Genomic DNA, 22,564 nt, shown 5'->3' on the forward strand with positions numbered 1-22,564 from the left:
TATTTGGAGGATTCATTTATTCATTTTTTATTCCTTAGCATGACTATATGAAAGAAGAAGAAGGTTTTCCTGAAGATGAGGCGACTGAATCGGAAGAAAACCTTAAGTTTGGTGAAAGAGTTGGATGCCTTTCCGAAAGTTCCTGACAGCTATGTAGAGACTTCAGCCAGTGGGGGTACAGGTGAGTATCAGTTCAAATTAAAACTCCTTCAGTAAGTGCAACTTCTAAGTTATCAACCAAGAGCATACAGAAATGTAGCCATGAGGAAGAATTCATCAGTGAACTGTGCAGTAACTTTATAGTTGGTCTGTCCTCATGCCACACTATTTGCCTTAATTTTATTCTTATATATATTCTTTTTCACATCCAACCCAGTGCAGTCTATGCATTTAGCAGTGTTTATTAAAACATTACTGAACAAATTAATCCAGTTTTACTGCTTTGGTGCTCTTGAGTTATGTATACGTATATTAACAAGATTATTATATGTAAATAGAATTGAAGTTGTTTAATGATGTTGAAACTGCCTCAGTCTGTTTTGGTTAAGAATAAGTCAATTTAGACATTATAATAAAAATTCTTAAATTTCACATTACTGAAGAGAGGCAGCATAGGGTAATAGTTAAGAGCTTAGACTTTGGAATCAGACTGTCTGGATTTAAATTCCACCTCTGCCCCTTCCTAAATACTTGATCTTGAGGAAGTTAATCTGTCTATGCTTTAGATTCTTCTTCCATGAAATGGGGATGATATCAGTATTTGCCAGGTAGAGTTGCAGTAGCAATTAAATAAATTAATATTTATAAAATGCTCAGAGCAGTGCCTGGTACGGATAGTAGTATTTATTAAATAAATAAATAATGAAATATATCAGAAAAATATGCAACTATAACAGTATTAACTATTATTTCTTTCCCCATGAAGAGCTGATAAGACAATATACTTCCCATAAGATTGACATTTCATTTAGTAAAATGTATAATAAATTGCTTGCTATTTCTAATCTCTTGTGATTAACTTTTGTTAATGAAAATAGTACAAGTTCTTGATGCACAATCCATTTTAAGTGCAGTTTGTCATAGTATATGATAGTGCTTTTTTTTTTTGTTAGATATTTTACTTTTATAAATGAAGTGAAATACTTAGGAGCTTTCAAAGTAGGAAGTTTTATTAGAGATTTGGAGATGTTATTTGAGTTTCTGACACAGATTGTTGTGGATTCTTAGGATCTAAGAAATTAAGCTAGTTTTTTTTTAATTGGACTATAAGCATGGATGCATTTTTAATTATGAGGGGACTACTTTCAAATTTGTGTTGTGAAACTTATGCTTACTTTCATCATTTATCTTATCTGTGACACTGCTATATATATAACAAGGTAAAAGTTTTATGTATTTGTAGAATTTTGACAAATCTATTTAGTGAGAAATGTCCTTCGTATTGAAGAAATAAAATGCTTTCTCAATAGTGCAAATGTTTGTGTTCATTAAATCTTCATTTTTGAGCTGTTTTAGAAAAAAATTTATAGACTATTTTAAGAAAAACCTTTTATTGTATTCATTCACATGGCAATCATATTAGGGTATTCTTTGCTAATTTTAATCTTACTTAAAATGGTTTTCTGCTGTTTACCTTTTAAAAATTGTTTTAATTCTTTCCTTTTTTGTTGGTTTCTCAGTTTCTCTAATAGCATTTACCACTATGGCTTTATTAACTATAATGGAATTTTCAGTATATCAAGATACATGGATGAAGTATGAATATGAAGTAGACAAGGATTTTTCTAGGTAACTTTTTTTTTGAAATACCTTTAGATTTAAATTGCTCTGAAGGTAACATATTTAAAAAAAAAGTCTAACCTTTTATACTTGGTTTATTTTAATTCTGAAGAAATAGTACTGAAAAATCCTCATTAATCGTATGCATTAGGTAAAACATTTTAGAATAATTTGAATACTGGTTAAATTCTAAGAGAAAGGTCCTCTGATTGAATATGCATTTGTTTAAAAAGGTTAGGAGAATATGTTTTTCCTTAGATGTTGAAATGACGGAAATTGTTTGATGTTTTGAAATTGTTTACTCTTTAGATTTTGAAATATCTTACTGATCTGTGTGAACTGGAAAATAAATTGTCTAAGGTTACATTGTTTATGCTTATAGCTTGATTGTTGTAAATTGTGTATAAACTATATTTTAAGGTAAACAGCATCACTTTTAAACCTTTGAAAATATTAGTACCTTAATTAGGAGACAAAATGTACTTTATTTGTATTATTTGGATTTTTTAATTGATTGAAGATAACAGGTTTATAATACTTAGATTGCACTAGATAGCAGGAAACATTTACTTCTCAATTACAATCCCAGCTCTGCCATTTACTAGGTATGTGACTTTAGGGAACTTACTAAATCTATTTCTGCGTGTGCTTCAGTTTCGTTTTCTGTAAAATGGGGATACTAATTATAGTACTTTCCTCTTCAGGTCAGTGAGAATTCAGTCAGTCAACATTTGTAATAGTTGCTGTGTAACCTTGGGCAAGTCATACAACTGACTTCTTTTGGGCCTCAGTTTCTTGATCTATAACATCAGTGTTATTCTTAATGCCATTAGTTTTTAAGGAATTTGTTGTTTTTCTTATTTTGGTTTTTTTTTAGCACCAATGAAATAATTTTTATTCTTTCTAAATGAAGTCATGTAGTTCACCACAGAAGTGTAGTGGGGATGCCCAGAAGCCTGTCTGCTTGACCTCACCCTCTTCCTATAAATCTGAGCCTAAACCCCAGGGTTATTTAGAACACTATTTGAACTCTAGACTACTTTAAGACTCCGTGAAGTTCTAAAAATCTGTACTCCCTATTGAAACCAGATGAAAATTATTAGAGTGAAAAAAAGTTTTGATAGGAAGCGCAGGACAGGACTGATCCTGATTGTACTCATTCTGTTATTCATGGCACTGATTCTGATATTTGAAAATTAATTTGATTTGAACTAAATATTTGAAAATAAGGCATTGGTTGAGCCTTTTTAAAAGGCCATGCAAAAATAAGAATCAGGTTTTTTTTTTTTTTTTCTGGTAATTTGGGTACATTTATCTTGAGTCACACAGAACTAGTTTCCAATATGCCACTTCAGTAGTTATGTGGTCTTAAGCCAGGCATTTATTTAAACTGCTGTAAACACCATTGGCTTATTTGTAGAACTGAAGCTATCTACTTTATAGGTCCATGGTAAAGAATAAAGAGGATAGTATTTGTAGGACATCAGGTACAAGGCCTGATGTCTGGTATTTATTTGGTAAATAAGGAGAGAAAGGCTTTCAATTCCTAACTTTTGATTTTGAAAGTTTTGTATTGTTTAATGGCATAGTCTACGTAAGGTTTATGTAAACAGAGGTTAATACTTTTTTCTGAGTTGCTTGGGCTTACTAATTGTAGAATTGCCATTAAAATGAAGGATACTGTGTTAAAAACTTGTGAAATCAGAAAGACTTTTGGAATAATTACAAAATAGAATTTTTACTTTTAAAGTGCCTTTGTTTTGCCCATATGAATGCTATCCAAGTTCTAATTGACATATTTTATTCTGTATGAAGTCCAAGTTTTTCATAGATCAGTTGATTTATATTGATCATGTTTTGTTGATCAATTGGTAGGTTCTAATGTTTCCTTTTGTCTTTTAGCAAATTGAGAATCAATATAGATATTACTGTTGCCATGAAGTGTCAGTGTAAGTACGTGTTTAACCTGATGATTGCATATATAGATTATGGTTTAAACAGTCGCTAGTAAAAAGTAAAAGCCACTGGTTGTTTTAACTTTATTTTTCCTTTATGATATCTTAATTTAAAAATACAAATTGTTTTTCTCCCCAGCTTGTATTCTTTAAATTTCTTCTCTATAAAGAGATTTAACTTTCACATTAGTATAATTAAAATGAAAGAAAATTGGAGGAAATTTTTATAAATCGAAGTTCTAGTTTAGGTACATCCTTTATTTCTTTCTTGTTTGGCATACTGGTTTTTACACCCACATTCCAGAAACATATCCTGTTTCACAGTTTCAATTTACTACCCTTTACTTTTACTTCTGCATATTAAAATACAGATCCAAATCTTTTGAGTTAATGATGATGTTACCCTTTTCTGTTTTCTTTGCTGTCTTCACTTAATTATACTGGTAGAAGTGGAAAAATGTTAATATGCTAGATAGATAATGTTTGAATCAGTATAGTTCTCAAAAATGAGGATGCTTTTTCATCTTAAATTGTGTCTTAAATTACTGCTTGAAAAGTAGAGACCAAGAATTCAGTAGTTCATACAAAATTTTTTAAAGTGTGAAATCATTTTATCCAATTAAGGAAATTAATTTCTAAAAGATTTCATTTAAGAACAACCTTAAATCTCTTTTCCTTTTCCATTTATTTTTTCTTATGTTAGTGGTTAGTGGATATAGTTTGACTCTCAGCATAGAATATAAAACTTCTAATTCTTTTTTATGCAGATATTGGAGCAGATGTATTGGATTTAGCAGAAACAATGGTTGCATCTGCAGATGGTCTAGTTTATGAACCAGTAAGTTTGATTTACATGTTCTTTTAAATAGTATGCTTTGAGGAATTGTTCCCTTGAAGACAGTTTTGATATTTGCTTTTAATTTTGTCTGAGCTAGTTTTTTAAAAATATATTTTCTTAATTCAAAAGTAGTATACAACATTGTAAATCAGCTATACTTCAGTAAAAAATAAAACAAAAACAAAACAAATAAACAGAAATATTCCATATTCTTTGTAAACATTTAGGGGGAAGAGAAAATTATATCTAATTACCAAATTATATAAATATAATTACCAAATTATATCTAAACCAAAGCCTTGTTAGCATTCTGGATAAGCCTCTATAATCTTATACTTATTTTATATTTTTTGTTAATGCTTCCTAACAGTTTCCTTTTCTCTTTTATACAGTTGCTATAGTGATGAAATTTTCTTCTTTTCTTCTAATGATTTGGAAATTCTATGTCTTATTTGTATTCTTCTTTTACCAAATTTAAGTTCTTAAAAACGTTTGAGCTATATTTCTCTTGTAATCAAGAATGAAGCATTATCTAAGAGGAGAAATTTCATGTGCATTTAGTTCTTCCTCTTTCCTTCACACCTCCATTTCCCAGACCTAATGAAATACTGACATTCTCTTATTGTTTTCATAGCACAAGTTGTGTGTAATAGAATTAATTTGTTAGAAAACACCATCACATTACAGGGACAGGTATCACATTACAGGGGTGGGTGATAACAGGTCATGATCAGAACTAGCCCTAAAGAAGCTTTAGAAAACAAAGCATGGAACTCCCAGCTACTCTGCCTTGCTGACTGCTCTGTTGGCATTGTGGTACTTATGTTTACCCATGCATTCTTGAGTTGCTTTGTTTACCATTGACAGTTATGAACCCTCTTTAAACAAAATTGCAAAGTGAAGACTAAAGGTGATGGAGGAGGATTAGAAGTAACTGAATAGGTGGAGGAGAAAAAAGGGAAGCTCTTAGGTCAGTTTTGATTACCAAATTATTTTTAGTTTACATGAACAAAATATGTTTATGCCTTTTGATACACACTTTTAAAATAAAATTTTCTAAAGAAAAAGTAACTTTTGTTACTGCCACTCTGAACCACCCTACTTCCTAACTCCTGTATTGCCACTCAAAAAATTGATATCAGTAATTTTAAATGAGGTTAGGAACCTTACAAATTCAGGTACCATGTTATTGCATGTTAAACTATTATCTGGAAATTTAGATCTAGATGATTATTATCAGACACTAATATTTGTATTCTATTTCATACTATTTTAGGAATAATTATTCAACTTTATGTTTTATTGCTTTTACTTTCTACCCTTCTTAGTTTCTTTATTTTTGTTTATCATTTTGTGAGGGACTTTTTGTGACTTCTTTGTCAGCAAGAATATGTGGGTTATGTTTTATGACAGACTGCCTATGTCATTCTGTTCTCAATACATGTAAGGTTGGCTGAGGATAGAATTCTTGCTTTATGGTGTTTTACACTCAGAACTTTATAGACATTCCTTTATTGCCTTCTGGCACAATTTTTTTTTTCTTTGTAGGTAACATATTTATCTACTTATATGCTTTTTTCTTTTACTTTTGAAATTCAAATATTTATCCTGTATATCCAAGTGTGGATCCCCTTCAGTTATTTTTGGCTTTTGATGGTATTAATGATCTGAAGTTTTAAGTGGTTTTTGCTTGTTTGTTTGCTTTAATGATGTTCAGAGTAATGGTTTTACCTCTGTTTTTTAAAATTCTTATCAAGTGATGTTGAATTTCATGGAGTGGTTCTCAATATTTTTATCAATTCTTGCATAAGATGCATATTTTGAACTTTATCTGTGAGTTCTGGGAGATGACCTTGATCCAGCAGGATCAATCTTTTTTTTTTCAATGCCTTCATTATGTTTTAAAATTCAGTGATTATATTTTCCACCTTTGATATATTGCAGATCACTCCATTTTTTTCTGTCTTCATGATGATAAATCTCATTGAGAAATAATTAGAGAAACTTCACTCTTCTTCTTCTTTTTAGAAATGGTATCACAGAGGAAAATTATCCCTCGGACCTCAGATTTACCACTTCTTTCAAATTGATGAATCTTTTTGTCTATCTAGCTATCTAGCTATCTATTTTCTTGTTCATCTTTAGGATGGGAAAATAAATGGCCAGTTAACTGACTGAGAGTTGAGACACACTTGAGTTATGTCGGTTCCCTTTCCCTCCCCGCCCCCACTTTTGTTTTTTCCAGACGTAAATGAAAGGAGAAGGATATATAGTTTAGATATACTGTGTTTCTTCTAAGCAAAATTAGAGCTTCAGATGCTTTTGAAAAGAAAGGAGGAAGTCACATTGGGTTCAGGATGGCAGAGTAGTTCACCAGGGCACCCCACATTTCCTTTTCCGTATTTGTTTTGACAGGTTAAATTTAGCTAGGGTAATTCCTTTTTTCTTTAACTGGTGTGACTGTCCTCATTAGCAGCCAGCTGTAGCAGTAGTTTTTCTTAATTTAGAATACAGTCCAGGTCACATGTAAGCTGGGAATAATAATGCTGTGGAATGCCCTTTGTGATGTGGTCTCTGGCACTCGATTGAAGTGCTAGAAGTCTTCTTAGGATGGTGACTGTCTCTTCCTCAAGTGTCTTGTTATCTTTTATCACCTGTTTTCCTCTGTTACTCTGAATTGGGGATTTACTGCTTACATGGATTTTCCTGTCCCATGAAATAAATTATGTGTTGGGCTCTTTTCTCAATTTAGTCTCCCTTGTATGCTGTCTTGCATAAGTTTTTGATAATTTCCAACATATGGATGCTATTTAAAATGATTTAAAATAATGATACAGTTTGTGTCCTCATTTTTCTGTTTCTTTGGACATTGTGAGAATTTGAGGAGATAATCATCTTGAACTTATCCTCTAAAATTTATTTATGCTGTTTTTCTAGCATTTGCTCCATACTGAGTGTCTGTCACTCCCACTCTCTTCACATTTATTAAGTCTCTGATTTTTTTAATAAATATTTTTTCTGGACAGCTTGTCTCTTCAGCTAGATTCTAAGCTCCTGAAAAGCAATTACTTTATTTTTTCTTCCTTATAGCTCACAAAATGTAAAGCATAATGCATTGCAGGTATTAGGCACTGATAAATATGTTAGAATTATGTAATTGTGGCAGGATCTTTGATTATTCCATTGTAACAGTTTCTGCCATTTCTTTCAGTCATTTGTAGAAGAGGAAAGTTTTGTTTTAATTTAACTGTCATGAACTAAAAGTCATGTCTTAGCCAGAAAGTTAGAAACTTAAAAATATGTAATTGTATATTTTTATCAGTAATTTTTAAAACGTTTAACAGTGTTTCTGGTAAGTATTCATTCCCTTGTCCTAATTTATATTAAAATATTTAAGAATTATTATTAATGTAAAATTATTTGAGATAATTTTTACTTGTTTTTAAATTTTCACTCATTCTTTTAATATGCAGTCTGAATATTAAAAACTTAATTCTAATAATTTTACTGGTTTCTAAACCATGATCACACAATATGCTATGAAAGCTACTATTTATTTAAAGAAAAGAACTACTTTTAGGGATGTGAGAAAGTGAGGAATCTGACATAGTTGGGTTTATATACTGACCTTCGTTATCTGTGATTTTTCAAAAATTTTTTTAATCTTTTGAGTTCTTTTTTATATATAAAAAGGAGAGAATAATAACAAACTCACAAGGTTGTTATGAAGGTTAAGTGAGATAATGATTTAAGTAGCATAGTGCCGAACACAAAGTAGGCCACTCAGTAGTTCTTTACCCGCTGTGTTAAGCACTATACCGAGCAGTTTGGGGAAGTCAAAGGGAGAATCACATAGTCCCTGCTGTCAGTAGTTTTATTCACAAGGTAACTGGGGAGCAGTTGCATGTAGCCTCATCTGTTTGCCATGGTGTGTTTTATAGCATTTTCTTTGTGTGCTGTGCTGTGAAAAAGGTTGGGAAGCAAGGTATAGACAAGTTCAGCAGGAGGAGTAATCAAAGTAATTTCACTGTAATCATTAACCTAGAGCAAGTGGCATATAGAATTTAGACTGACATTAGGGTCACAGTTACAGGAGAGGAAGGTTCCAGGTTGATATAATTAAATAACTAAAGGCACAGAGGTAGAACTGTCGGATGGAATGAGGGGTTAAAGAGAAAGGATTTATAGTGAGAGAGTAGTAGGTTAGGGCATGATTATGGAGGGATCATTAATAATGTTGATAAGTTAGAAAGTAGAATTAATATGCCTTGTTATAAATCACCTTTTAAAAATCAAAAGTGGACTTTTTGTTGGAAAATTAAATTGTGGGTATTGCCACAAACTGTGAGAAGTTTGCCTCTTTTCCTCTGATTCTACAAAGTAGCTAAGTTTGTCTTTGAATTGGTGAACATAGTGCCTAGATAAAATTTCTTGAATTATTCTTTCTTGATTAATACATTTGGGAATTATAGTGACATTGTTAGGTCATTTCAAAACTTTTTGATTTTATCATGGTATTTTCCTGGCAAGAATATGGGCTTTGGATGCTTGAATATTATACTTAAGCTGTATGTCTTTTTCATTTTAAATACTTTCATTTTAAATACTTAAGTTTCATGCTGGCATCATTTAAATGATTTTAAGTCTTAAAATACCATTTTGTACATGTGATAGACTGCATTGTATCCATTCCTATAAATGTAGATAACTGTAATAGAAAAATATTCACAGTTAGTGAAATTTCTTTATACTACTTTTGAGTAAAATTTTAAATTTTTTAGTTTGACTTATGGAAGATTAAATGTAAATTATGAATACTTGTTTTTAATGTTATTATAAATTTGTTCCTTGGTCAAAGAAAATTTAAAAAAATTATGATATAAGAGGCAAGAGAAATTGACAGTGCTAGTGATTATGTTTTCCTTTATTTCAGGCAATATTTGATCTTTCACCACAGCAAAAAGAGTGGCAGAGGTAATAAGTAAACAAAGTATTGTGGTCCATAGAAATTAGATCATGCTTTGTCTATTTTGTCTACTGTATATTATTCATAGATTAATATATTTATCTAGGCATTTCTTTGGATGAAATATTAGCAGAATATAGTATATAATATAATCTTTACACTTTCAAAGATTTTATCAGATCTTAGGAAAGTCATATAATCTTTAATGCACTTTGAATCATAAATACATTTTAGTTTTCATTTAAAATTGTATTAACTATTTAAAAAATTTTAAAAGCAATATATGATCAAATTTGAATATAAAGGATATAAAGTGAAAGTAAAAGCCTTCTCATCATTCTCTAAACCTAGTGCCACTAGCTGGTGGTAATAACCAGAGTTAAATTTCTTGTGTAGCCTGCTAGAAATACTCTGTGTATAATTTTCTACATGTTTCCATATTTGCTTATGTTATTTTTTTCCTAATACAAATGGGTTCATTCTGTACATTTGTTTTATAACTTTGTTTTTCCAACCTAACCTTATATTTTGCACATCTTCCCACTTAAGTACATATAGTGGTACCTTTTATGGATAAGCTATAATTTATTTAATTGGATACTTATCGATGGGCATTTAGATTGCTTGCAAAGATTCTAATATCAATGCTCAGTGAAAATTCTTGAATCTAATTCCTTGTGTGAATGTGTATATATATATATATATATATATATATATATATATATATTCCTTATGTACTTGAGTGAATATATGTATATAAAGTTTCTAGAAAAGAAATTTATCTTTTAGAGTATATTTAATGTTTTGATAAGTTCTCATGACAAGGAAGAAAATTTGTAATGGTGAGGTAGGTGGTGGTTGTTAACTAAACTTATGGTGGTAATCATTTCACATATATACATCTGTCAAATCATATGTTTATACCTTAGTCTTATACAATGTTATATATTAGTAAAACTGAAAAAAATTTTTGATAGATAATGCCAAACATCTTCCCCAAATAGTTTCATTTATATTCCAAAGCTATCAGTATGTTAGAGTACTTGTTTCTATACAACCTCACCAACAGTGGGTATAACCAGACTTTTTTTATTTTTGCCAATTTGATCGGTGAAAACTGGTATTGTACTTGTTTTAGTTAGCATTTCTTTGTAAATCAGTTGAATATCTGTGGATTATTTTTTTCCCATTTGTATTTTTGTGTGTGTGAAACTGATTGCTCATGCCATATGCCCATTTTGCTTGGTTGTTTTCTTAATAACTTTAAATAATTTTTTGGTTTTTTTGTTTTGTTTTGTTTGTTTTTTGGCTGCATTGGGTCTTTGTTGCTATGCAAGGGCTTTCTCTAGTTGTGGCGAGCGTGGTGGGGGGGTGGGGGTGGGGGTGGGGCTGCTCTTCATTGCGGTGCTGGGCTTCTCATTGCAGTGGCTTCTCTTGTTGCGGAGCACGGGCTCTAGGCACACGGGCTTCAGTAGCCGTGGCTCGTGGGCTCTAGAGTGGAGCGCAGGCTCAGTAGTTGTGGCACACAGGCTTAGTTGCTCCGCGGCATATGAGATCTTCTTGGACCAGGGCTCAAACCCATGTCCCCTGCATTGGCAGGTGGATTCTTAACCACTGCACCACCAGGGAAGCCCAATTTTTTGTATATTAAAGAAATTAGTTCTTTGTTTTAAATAGTCACCCCATCCCCACTCTTTTCTTTCTTTTTGTTTTCTAGACTGTGTCTTATGCTTAAAAAGGCATTACCTAATTTAAGATTATTACAAAAAAATTTTTTTACCCATTTTTTTTTTTCTTTTTCTTTCTAGTCCCTAAGTACATTTCAAAGGCCTTTCTCTTTTAATTTCTACTTTAACCATTTGGAGAGCTTTTAAAATTAAAGTTGAAACGAACGTATTGAACAAAATAACTGAATATTAGGTGTCTCTGGGCTTCCAGCGCTTTTAGTAGAGAGCCATCCAGAGACAAAATACATTACTTTATTCCAGAAATGTTAAAGTGAGAAGTCTCCTTTCATCTAGAATTTTATTTAGTGTTCAAGACTAGTAGTAAGTGAGAGAAGAGATTGTGTTTTTACTGTTAAAATGATAGACTTTTTCCATCGTAGTAGAATTTTCTACATCCTTTTATATATGGAATATAAACTTGGGTATTTATTGGTATATTTGAGGCAGAAGTTATACACGTATACACACACACACACACACACACACACACACACACACACACACAGTTTGGTGTCATCAACCTCTTTTCCCACTGCCCAGCACTAAAAGTTAAACTCTGGAAACAGAAGACACACATACAGCATACGGTTTGGTGTCATCAACCTCTTTTCCCACTGACCAAGCAATAAAAGTTTGAACACTGGAAATACAAGACATGCAAAAATATGAAGCTTTCAATTTCTGTTAGCATTAGCTCTAAAGATTTTAAGTCTTTGTACATGTAAATCTGAAGATGGGATCTGGCCTCTTGAAGCTTCCTAGATTATCATGTTCTGCTTCTAAACAAATATTCTTGAATGGACTAGAGATGCCTAAGACCTAACAACCTGAATAATGTGCATACCAAAACGTTCTTTACCTGTAGAATTTGCTAAAAGATATTTAAGTTGTCTTTCAATTGTTCTGCTTTCTTAAAATATTTAGGATCCCAATTAATCTCTTTCCTTTAGTAAAAGGAAATCTCAAAGCCTAGACATAGCCTTCCTGATTACTGTTTTTTATTTATACTAAATTTACAGTATAAAAATGACTTTTTATTTTAAATAGGCCTGTTACCAGTGTTCTTAGTGGGTGGTGCATACGTATTTTATCTTTATCTCTCGCTTGCACTTCTAAAAAATGTTTATTATATCATTATGATGGGATGTGAAATATATTCTCATTTACATTTGCTTCTTCTTTAAGTTCCTATATTTGTTAATAATTTTTCCAAGTTATTTATGTGTGTGTATGTATGTGTATATATATTTTAAAGACTTTTTAAGAGTATTTTTAGGTTTACAGCAAAACTGAGTGAAAAGTACAGAGTACCCAAATATCCCCTGCCCCCACCCGTGTACCGCCTCCATTGTTATCAATACCTCACACCAGAGTAGTACATTCCTTACAATCTATGCACCTACATGAACACATCATTATTGCCCAGAGTCCATAGTTTACGTTAGAGTTCACTCTTGGAGATGTACACTCTGTGAGTTTTAACAAATCCATAATGACATGTACTCACCATTACAGTACCTGTAGTTTTACTGCCCTGAAAATTCCCGGTTTTGTCTATTCATCCCTCCTTTCCCTCTGGGTGTAAATTTTGTACTTGCTGAGTTTGAACTGTGATACAGGTGACTTTGGATGTTAGTTATATAAAGATATAGATTAAAGGATATAAAATAGAATTATATCTAAAGATACAAAGTTATTGTTGAAAATGTTAGAAATATTAGAGAGAAGAAATACTTTTATTCTTGGTTTTGTTCTTCAGAATAAGTAATTTCATGAGTTATGTAAATGTAACAATTTTGTAAAAAAAAAAAAAATCTTCAAGCAACTAATGTGTTTTTAGTGGCGAAGTATATTTAAAAAGAAAATCTAAGCATGAGTTCTCAAATGAATACTTTGTTCTCTATAATCCTATACCTTATATGCTGATGTTCTTTTTAAAAATTATAGGTAGAATATAATAGTTCGTTTAGAATGGTCTTGTCATAGGATAAAGTTCAGGTTTCTTTGGAAAAGGCAGGCACTAGGTGATACTAAATGTCACTGTGGCCTGGTTTGTAATGAGAATTGGATGCTCCTGTGTGGATTTAACCCCCAGTAATCTGCCCCTTTAAGTCCATCACATCTATTATGTGGCCCCTTATTTGTCTCATTCTTTGTATCTGTAACACTTTATTCAGTGCCCGACAAAAACTAAGAATTTTGTTATTGCTGCGTGCATGCATGAAAGATGAATTTAGATATTCAGGTGAACAGAAGTTCTTTCTTGGTGACCCTGATTCCACCAATAATGGACATGCAATTAGTGTCCACACATTCATTACTGATGGAATTAGACAGACTTAAGGACCCCAGCTGTTATACCTGTAGCCATACTCCCTCACTTTTCCTGCTTTCAAGGAAATGACCAAAGAATACTTGAGAATTTATTTTAGAATAAAGTTATGTAATAATAAATGTATGGCTTAGCTACCTGTGTTATTTTTAAAATAGTGTTGGCTTTCTCTGTGTGTCTTACCGTATTTGTTAACTATTGCTTGTTTTTGTATTTAGGATGCTACAGCTGATTCAGAGTAGACTGCAAGAAGAACATTCACTTCAAGATGTGATATTTAAAAGTGCTTTTAAAAGTGCATCAACAGCACTTCCACCAAGGTGGGAGATTTTGTGAGACTATTTATTAACAATTTATTGGGGCTTCCCTGGTGGCGCAGTGTTGAGAGTCCGCCTGCCGATGCAGGGGACATGGGTTCGTGCCCTGGTCCGGGAAGATCCCACGTGCCGCGGAGCGGCTGGGCCCGTGAGCCATGGCCACTGAGCCTGCGTGTCCGGAGCCTGTGTTCCGCAACGGGAGAGGTCCCAACAGTGAGAGGCCCACGTACCACAAAAAAAAAAAGAAAGAAAAAAAGAATTTATTGTGACATAATTTTAGTATTGGTTTACTCCTCTGAATCTTATATTTCTTAGAGAAAATGTAATCATTCTTTATGATAAGACGTCTTTTTTTTTTTTTTTTGGCCGCACCGTGCGGCATATGGGATCTTAGTTCCCCAACCAGGGATTGAACCCGCGCCCCCTGCAGTGGAAGTGTGGAATCTTAACCACTGGACCGCCAGGGAAGTCTCAAGATGTCTTTTTTACTCTTAAATTTATGGCCTATGATACTGATCAGGATTATCCCAAATATTATTTTCATTTTTATGTGTGTATGGTATACCTTCATATAAAATTGTACTAGGTTTTAAGAACAAATTAATTTCATTTACCATTATGAAGATGTATAAACTTTTGTTAGGAATTTCATGTTTTTATTTCACTTTTTGTCTCTTTTATAGATTAGAAGAGCTGATATTTGGAAATGCTATAATCATGAAAATGATCATTTAAATTTAAAAATATACAGAGGTTTTACATTTGCTTAGGAAGAAAATGTTATTGTCTATTTGAAGTTAAGTGGTATGCCCTTCCCTTACTCATTCTTTTTCCCAACGCTTCCTGTCCCCTAAAGTACCAGAAACATGATAAAAGCATGTCTTTGTTGGACTAGTAATTCTTTACTTTTACTTTTTCTTCTCTCATTAGACTTAGTCCTCTGGTTAAATTTGAATGACCTTGAAATTTTATATTTGTGTAAATAATATATATATATAATAATTATATAATGTTTTTCATTTTGTAGATGTTTTTTAATAAAAGTGTAGACTTCAAAAAACTGCTATTCTACTTTTGACATTTAGAACATTATCTAAAAATTGATCTTTAGGGATTTTTTTTTTCCCATCTGTAAAATTTTCTCACCAGAAATATGGTGACTATATTGAATACGCTGTAAGTAATTCAAATGTATCTTGTTGTAACAGGGAAGATGATTCATCACAGCCTCCAGATGCTTGCAGAATTCGTGGTCATCTATATGTCAATAAAGTAGCAGGGAATTTTCACATAACTGTGGGCAAGTATGTTCTTTTCACTTACTGAAAATACTTTAAACAAGTTGGCAGTTTGGTTAAAAGTAAATTCTTTGTTAATCAAATAATATATAACTAACCACTAGAGAACTCTTAAAATGTATATTTTTTATGTCTTCAACCTTCAACCTCAGGATAGAGAAGATTACTAACTTTAAAAGCTACTGCTTCAAAACAAAAGAAAAATAGTCATGTCATATTTCATATATTAAAGTATATAAGCTGTAGGTAAATATGAATTAAAACCTTCAGCTTGCCAAGTTTTAGTAGCCAGAAAGCTCTTACCTAGACATTTCATTAATTTGTTCATTTTGTTGTATATTAGGTTTTTGTTTTGTTTTTCCTTTTGGTGATCCTCATCAAAATATAATCCCTGACCAGTACGAGACAAGTATTTTGACGTAGTTAGAAATATGTCTGGGATAAAGTTAAATTGGGTAAATGTTAAGGAAAAATATCAGACCACCTGCCTTCATGAGCAGAACCCAGCACAGAAACTGTCATATAATAAACACTTGGTAAATTCCTGAATGAATAAATAGATTCTCTGATTATCTCCTCTCTCTTTCTCTACTTTTCTCCTTCACTTCCTTCCTTCCATCTAGGCTTGCAAAGCTGAACAATTCATCATTGCAAAAGAAGAGTATTTTTTGAGTACTTGCTATGTGCAAAGTACTATGGTAGATACTAAAGATGAAGCAGTGAAAAACAGAGAAAGGGTGTTTGCCCTTATGGTGCTGACATTCTGTGAGAGAATCTGAATTTTAAACAGTGAATTACACTAATTATTTAATTATAGTTGTATTGAAGTTGTAAAGGAAAACTATGACTGATAAGAAACTATATAACAAGGTACCTGACCTACTCTGCAAGTCAGTGGAGGCTTTATTGAGGGAAACCTTTGAACACTAATGGATGGTTAGGAATTTTATATATAAAAGGAGAGAATGGCATCTAGACTGAGGGAAAGGCCATAAAGCAGGACAGAGCATGGCTGGAGATTTTTTAAATATATAGAGACAGCATTAGACTTATATGCAAAATTATTTCAGTGTTTACAGTGATCAGATCAAATCAGGCATTTGCTTTGTCTTTGTTTTTTTGGCCGTGCCACATGGGTTGTGAGATCTTACTTCCTCAACCAGGGGTTAAACCCGGGCCCTCGGCAGTGAAAGTGCTGAGTCCTAACCACTGGGCTGCCAGGGAATTCCCTGCTTTGTCTTTGTTATCCCACTCTTCTTAACATTCATGTTTTGTTGTTTTGTTACTGTTGCCAGGGCCTATTCTCTCCATCCCCAACCTGTAGATGGGAACCTTAGAATTTCTTGGTATCATATAGTCAACAAATAATAGTTGGCTCAAAGAAATTTAGAAGGTTTTATTTGCACTTCTGGATAAAAACAATATCCTACTCCAAAACTAACTGAAAGAGGGAAACGTTGACAAATATTGGAAGAACTTCTATATTTTGGCCTTTGTTCTCAATTTCACTTACCTCTCCATGTGATAACTCATATTATCAATAAGAGAGGCCAAATGGAAAAGCATTTGGTTTGTATCCTTTCCTTATCTTATCTGGGATTTTGAAAATAGGGAATGTCAACTCTAAACCCCAGTTAAGCAAAATGTTATCTCCCAGCAAAAATACCTGGATTCCAAAAGAGTACTCAATTACTACTATTATAATTTGAATTTCATTAATAAGTTTGTAAAAATTTGTTTTCTGTCTTGTTATGTAACTACATAATATCTTCAGTTTTGCATCTTGGCCCACAAAACCTAAAATATTTACTGTCTGACTCTTTACAGAAAACGTTTGCCAACCCCCAGTTTATTGCATTACTGAGATGAGATTTACCTACTTAAATCATGGGCCAAGTATGTTGTTATATTATTTTATACTAAGAAAATTATATAACTTAGGAAAGATCCCCTTTATGATTTTAATTAGTTATGTATTTAAATGTTATTACTTTAATCTTTTTTTCCTCCTTTCAGGGCAATTCCACATCCCCGAGGTCATGCACACCTGGCAGCACTTGTCAACCACGACTGTAAGCAGTTTCTGAAATTTCTTTCTGTGAAGATGTCCTTGCAAAAAAAGTGTGTTTTTTAATTTTTAGTGCAGGTGCGAGGTAGGGCTTTGGAAGTGGGGTATGCCGAAAGAAGATATCTGAAGGAGAAAATAAATGATCTAACTTATTGACTAATCCATTTTCTCTTGTCTTTAAGCTACCTATATTTCTTTTTAGCCATAGCTCAGAAGTTGCTGAGGTAGGGAGAAGCACCCTTGGTGTGCTTTATATCACTTAGTACACATTTCTGCTAATTTTTTTTTTTCTGATAGTTTTTACAGATAGTGAAGAGAATATATTTGAAACTTGTTTAAGTATGTAAATTTAAATATGGACATTTACACACATATATAAAGTATTCAAGTTAGTTTTGTGTAATGATTATCATAAAACTTAGTTTTTAAAGTCTCCTTTAGACAACAAAAACAAGTAATAAATTCCATAAAAAACAAGTTTAGTTACATAAATGTGCTAAAGCAATAGTGTGTATTAAAAATATATCTGATCAGTTTCATGGACATCATCTCAGTTCTTCTAACACAATCCTGTTTCTATATGATGACTTGGACTAGAAAAGACTGATTTTTTTGTTTATCAGAATTAGATGTCATATTATTTCTTAGATATTAATTTGTATATAATTATGAAATTTGCGATATAGCATTTTATCAGAATGTGTTTACCTCTATACATATGATTCCCACATATTTGCATGCATTTTTCTTAAAATAATATGTTTTTAAATACTATATTATTATACCAGCAGATTTTAGATATTTTCATTTGAGAATAGGTAAGAATGTGAACTAATCTGTAACATGTAGTTTTGAATAATTTAATTTCTCTACTTAATTTTTTTTTTTTTTTTTTTGCCTCTTAGCTTACAATTTTTCTCATAGAATAGATCATTTGTCTTTTGGAGAGCTTGTTCCAGGAATTATTAATCCTTTAGATGGAACTGAAAAGATTGCATTCGATCGTAAGTATTTAATAATTACTGTTGGAATTTGCTTGTAAGCAAATAGTTCTTATAACTTTGATATTAATACATTTTAAATAAACCTCTTCCTTAACCCCCTTGTAACAGATAAACGGATAAATCTTGAAGTGGTTTAAATGGCTGATCATCTTTAAGTGGAGATGTGTGTAAGAGAATTTGTTCTAGTAGTGGATGAATTTTAAATGGTAAAAAATGAGCCATGGAACAGGATAAGAAATTAGTCAGAAGTAGTCAGGAGAAGGAGTAGAATTTAAAGGCTCTCTAAGCATATGAAAGGTTAATGTGTTAAGAGGGCATAACTGCTTTTCCATGTTCAACAAAGAAAGAATAAGAACAAAAGAAAGTTTGAACATTATAAGAAAAATTTTCTTCTTTGTGTAGGTTCAAAGTTCTAAAATCTATACTATATTTACCATATCAGAAACCTCTCTAAAGAATTTTACAAACATCAGAAACCTAGAGTTCTTCTAGAATGGTTTGGTATTAACACAGTCAGAAGTAGTACAGATACCTTTTATTACTGTTTGTTTTAACCATCTATTCCATTTAAAATTTCAGTTTGTGCAAATATGGATGGATTATTAAGGAAATAAAAGGTTTTTTTGGTTTCTGATGTTTGTTTTTTGAAGATTTTTGGTTGCCTTTCTTCTTAAATAGTCATATTGGGCTTCCCTGGTGGCGCAGTGGTTGAGAGACCGCCTGCCGATGCAGGGGACACGGGTTCGTGTCCCAGTCCGGGAGGATCCCACGTGCCGCGGAGCGGCTGGGCCCGTGAGCCATGGCCGCTGAGCCTGCACGTCCGGAGCCTGTGCTATCCGCAACGGGAGAAGCCACAGCAGTGAGAGGCCCGCGTACCGCAAAAAAAAAAAAAAAAAAAATAGTCATATTATATGCCTTAAGGACGTCTAAAGCTTCCTCTGCCACTAGGAATTCTAGCCTTTGCAAAACTGTAATTAAGGATTTCATTTTTTATTAATTCAAATAGATTTATTAATGTTCTTTTCGGTATTTTACTCTTTTAGCATAGTGTTGTAATCAGATACATTAAACATGTTTTATTTAGAATTCATGAGTATTTTATGTTTGTGTGGGAATGTTTCACTCAAGGAAGCTTGAGAGTACTAAATTTGGAAATGTGTGAGTAGAAACATTCTGAGAATTACAAGCTTTGTTCTGTGTATTCTCATCTTTAAGTATGTGTTCATTCTACACCAAAATACATTAAATATTACAAGAGCTGCACAATTGAAAACATGTTGGTTAATACTTTGTTTCAAGATGCTGAAATGAACTATACATTTTTGTAAAGAAGCAGATCTAAATATGAACAGATTAATTTTCAAAAGGCTCTTTAAATTTACATGTTCAGGAAGACTAAGAGGTGTTTAGAATTATTTTATAAAATGGCATGAGATGAATGTCAGTAGGTTATTCAAAGCTTTAAAGCAGGTATACTCTTCTCCTTCCTAATATATGTTCTATTGGGCCTCTTTTTCGATAAAGAAAAAATTCAGCATTACAGATCTGTTGGATTCAGGTAACTACCCTCTCCTTCATGTGGGAATTTTGAGGGGATTACTTAGCAGTGATATGTTTAATGCTGTGCAGATTTGGACAGACCTATAACCTTTGGAACAATTTGTGGCTTGCAACAAAATCTAATGCAAGAGCATTTTCCCCCTGCCTGGCCATTAAGGTATCTAACAGACTTATATATTAGACAAATAGGTCTTCAGCAGTTCTCTCACCATAGCTTAAAAGGTTTCCAATTTTCCCTGTCACGTTTCTTTGACCTGCTTTGGCTACTGTTCATTGCATTGGACTTCATTCCGCACGTGGTGAGATTTCCTTTGTCTCTCATTTTTTTCCCTCAAGTCTAATTATCCCACCCATGTGTACAGCATTGGTTATAACCTCACCACTCTCAATTTCATCTTCTTTTTCATAAATACTTCATACTTGAACACCTTCTTCTCCGCTCATTTTTAGCTTATTTTTGTTTATGACGTAATAGAGATATTTGTAAAACACCTCAAAAATAAGCACAGATTGAGCAGTTCACTTTACATCAGAGAACAACTCAAAGGATGAAAGATCGTCCACAATTGATAAGCCATTTATTGGTGGTGGACAAAGTTGACACACTTTTGCTCTAACATTATGTGTGGTAATATTTAGGATTTAAGTTGAAATTAATAATAGAACTGGCCAAAAACTGTTTTATGTTTTTGAAAGTTATAGTGGTACAAGTGGTAGTTATAGTGGTAGGTGAAATAAGAAATGGTGAAGTTGAAACAGGCTTTGCTTTATTTTGTTAGAAACTTGTTTAATGTTAGTGTTGAAGAGACCATTAGTCTTACCTCTCCCTTCTATCTACAATTTTAACTTTCCCTCTCCTATTCTGAATTACAGTGAGATAAGAGACAGAGAAATTGAACTGATGGAAATAAAAATAAAAATTAATTCACGCTAGACACATGAAAGTACATACTGTATACCTCCATTTATATGCAATTCTAGAATAAGCAAAATGAGTCTGTAACAATAGAAGGTAGATTAGTGGTTGGCCTAGGACCAGAGGTAGAAGGGATTGACTGAAAAGGGGTTCAAAGGAACTCTTTGGGGTGATTAAAATGTTTTATATTTTGATAGTGGTGGTGATTGTATGGATAAAAACATTTGTTAAAATTTATCAAACCATACATTTAAAACTTATATATTTTATTCACGTACTCAGTTATCATAGACAGTTATCACCATGTGACGTGAAGTACATCGCAAATGTAATGAGGCCCTATTCACTTAACCTAGTTGAAACTATAGATAGATATGTCTAGTTCTAAATTTTCTAGAATGTAGACCTAGAGAATTAACATGTTTTGTATTATGTGAACTGTTAATTGTTTAAAATTAATTAATAATTAGTAATATACTGGTGTTTATGACTTGTATTAAACCTATAAATGCCTAATGACTATATAAATATGATCATTTTGATTACGTAGTAACCCCAGGCCATCATTGAGTAGTTTCTTTGCTTATTTTCCTACTGTAGTATTGATTCTTTGTATTTATCCAAAGGCTACATTTTGGTTTATATATCCAATAGCTAATTCAGTTTTGGTTTATTTATTTCTGTTCAGATATTAGTAGAAACTGAAAATGTGTCTTGTGGTGGTTATCCTATTATAACTTTATTTTTATTAGTTTCTGTACTATAAAGAAATGCTTTTATTTTCCATATTTTATAAAAGGATGATAATGATTATAAAAGATATCTAAATAGATAACTAGCTCATCTTTTTTGACATCTTCTAATAGATGTGTGTGGGTGACTATTTTATGCTTACTGAGAACTTGTTTTACCAAATGTGAATATATTGCTTTCATTGATTCTTTTATAATATTTTTTTGTTAGACATTAAGTTATAAGTAGCATTAAATTTCAGATTAGATGTATTTAATAGAAGGCTGATGTATTTGGCAGTAGTTTCATTGCTACTGGATTGATGAAAAAAACCTACATTTTGTTTTTATTCTAGACAACCAGATGTTCCAATATTTTATTACAATCGTGCCAACAAAACTACATACATATAAAATTTCAGCAGACACCCATCAGTTTTCTGTGACAGAAAGGGTAAGTTGAATCCAACTGGTAAAATTATTTTTTTAAAGCATTTTATAGTCCCGCTACAAAATTAGTTTGGAGTTTCAGGTAATGCCTTTTAAATTTGAAATGCAGTGACATTTTATTTTAAGTCAATAAAATATCAGAAATGGGTATTAAGTATGTTTTAGAGTAAGAAAAGAAGTAGATTTTAAAAATCTGGAATGTTTTCCATTCAATTAGTAACAAATTATTAAGCTATGATATTAATTATTTTACTCTTAATATCTTAATACTTGTTTTCCCATGTACTGGTATAAGCCGTTTTTTTTAATCTGCCAGCAGATTTTCTGATTTCTCTGTTATTTATTTTTTACTTAATGTATCTACCCTGGGACACGCATGGTTATTGTGACTCAGATAGCAGATTTAGAGGGTTTGCCTTCCTAATTTAGGGCTTCATATTCATCTAATTGAGAGGACAGACGTTCTGCAACCTTAGGGTGGAGTGGCCTTATAAGTAAATATTGATAATGAGAAACAGAATTTTGGAATTGGGCAGTTTAACAGATTTCTCACTTACTCTGGGACCATGTTTTCTTTCATTCTTTTTGTTGTTAATTTTTTATTTTTATAAGCTATGTTTTCT

General features: G+C 32.1%; 1 protein-coding gene across 1 annotated transcript in view; it reads left to right on the plus strand.

The window, feature by feature from the left end:
• ERGIC2 (ERGIC and golgi 2) overlaps positions 1-22,564 on the plus strand; it is a 36,522-nt gene that overhangs the window by 9,801 nt on the left and 4,157 nt on the right. The window contains exons 2-11 of the mRNA XM_065887191.1: positions 39-181; positions 1,680-1,788; positions 3,682-3,728; positions 4,502-4,572; positions 9,506-9,546; positions 13,816-13,917; positions 15,123-15,218; positions 17,229-17,284; positions 18,186-18,284; positions 21,848-21,945. Coding sequence (XP_065743263.1) covers positions 76-181; positions 1,680-1,788; positions 3,682-3,728; positions 4,502-4,572; positions 9,506-9,546; positions 13,816-13,917; positions 15,123-15,218; positions 17,229-17,284; positions 18,186-18,284; positions 21,848-21,945 — 825 coding nt within the window. The 5' untranslated portion in view covers positions 39-75. The remainder of the gene's footprint in view (positions 1-38; positions 182-1,679; positions 1,789-3,681; positions 3,729-4,501; positions 4,573-9,505; positions 9,547-13,815; positions 13,918-15,122; positions 15,219-17,228; positions 17,285-18,185; positions 18,285-21,847; positions 21,946-22,564) is intronic.

The sequence above is a fragment of the Phocoena phocoena genome, chromosome 11, assembly GCF_963924675.1.
Source record: "Phocoena phocoena chromosome 11, mPhoPho1.1, whole genome shotgun sequence".
NCBI lineage: Eukaryota > Metazoa > Chordata > Mammalia > Artiodactyla > Phocoenidae > Phocoena > Phocoena phocoena.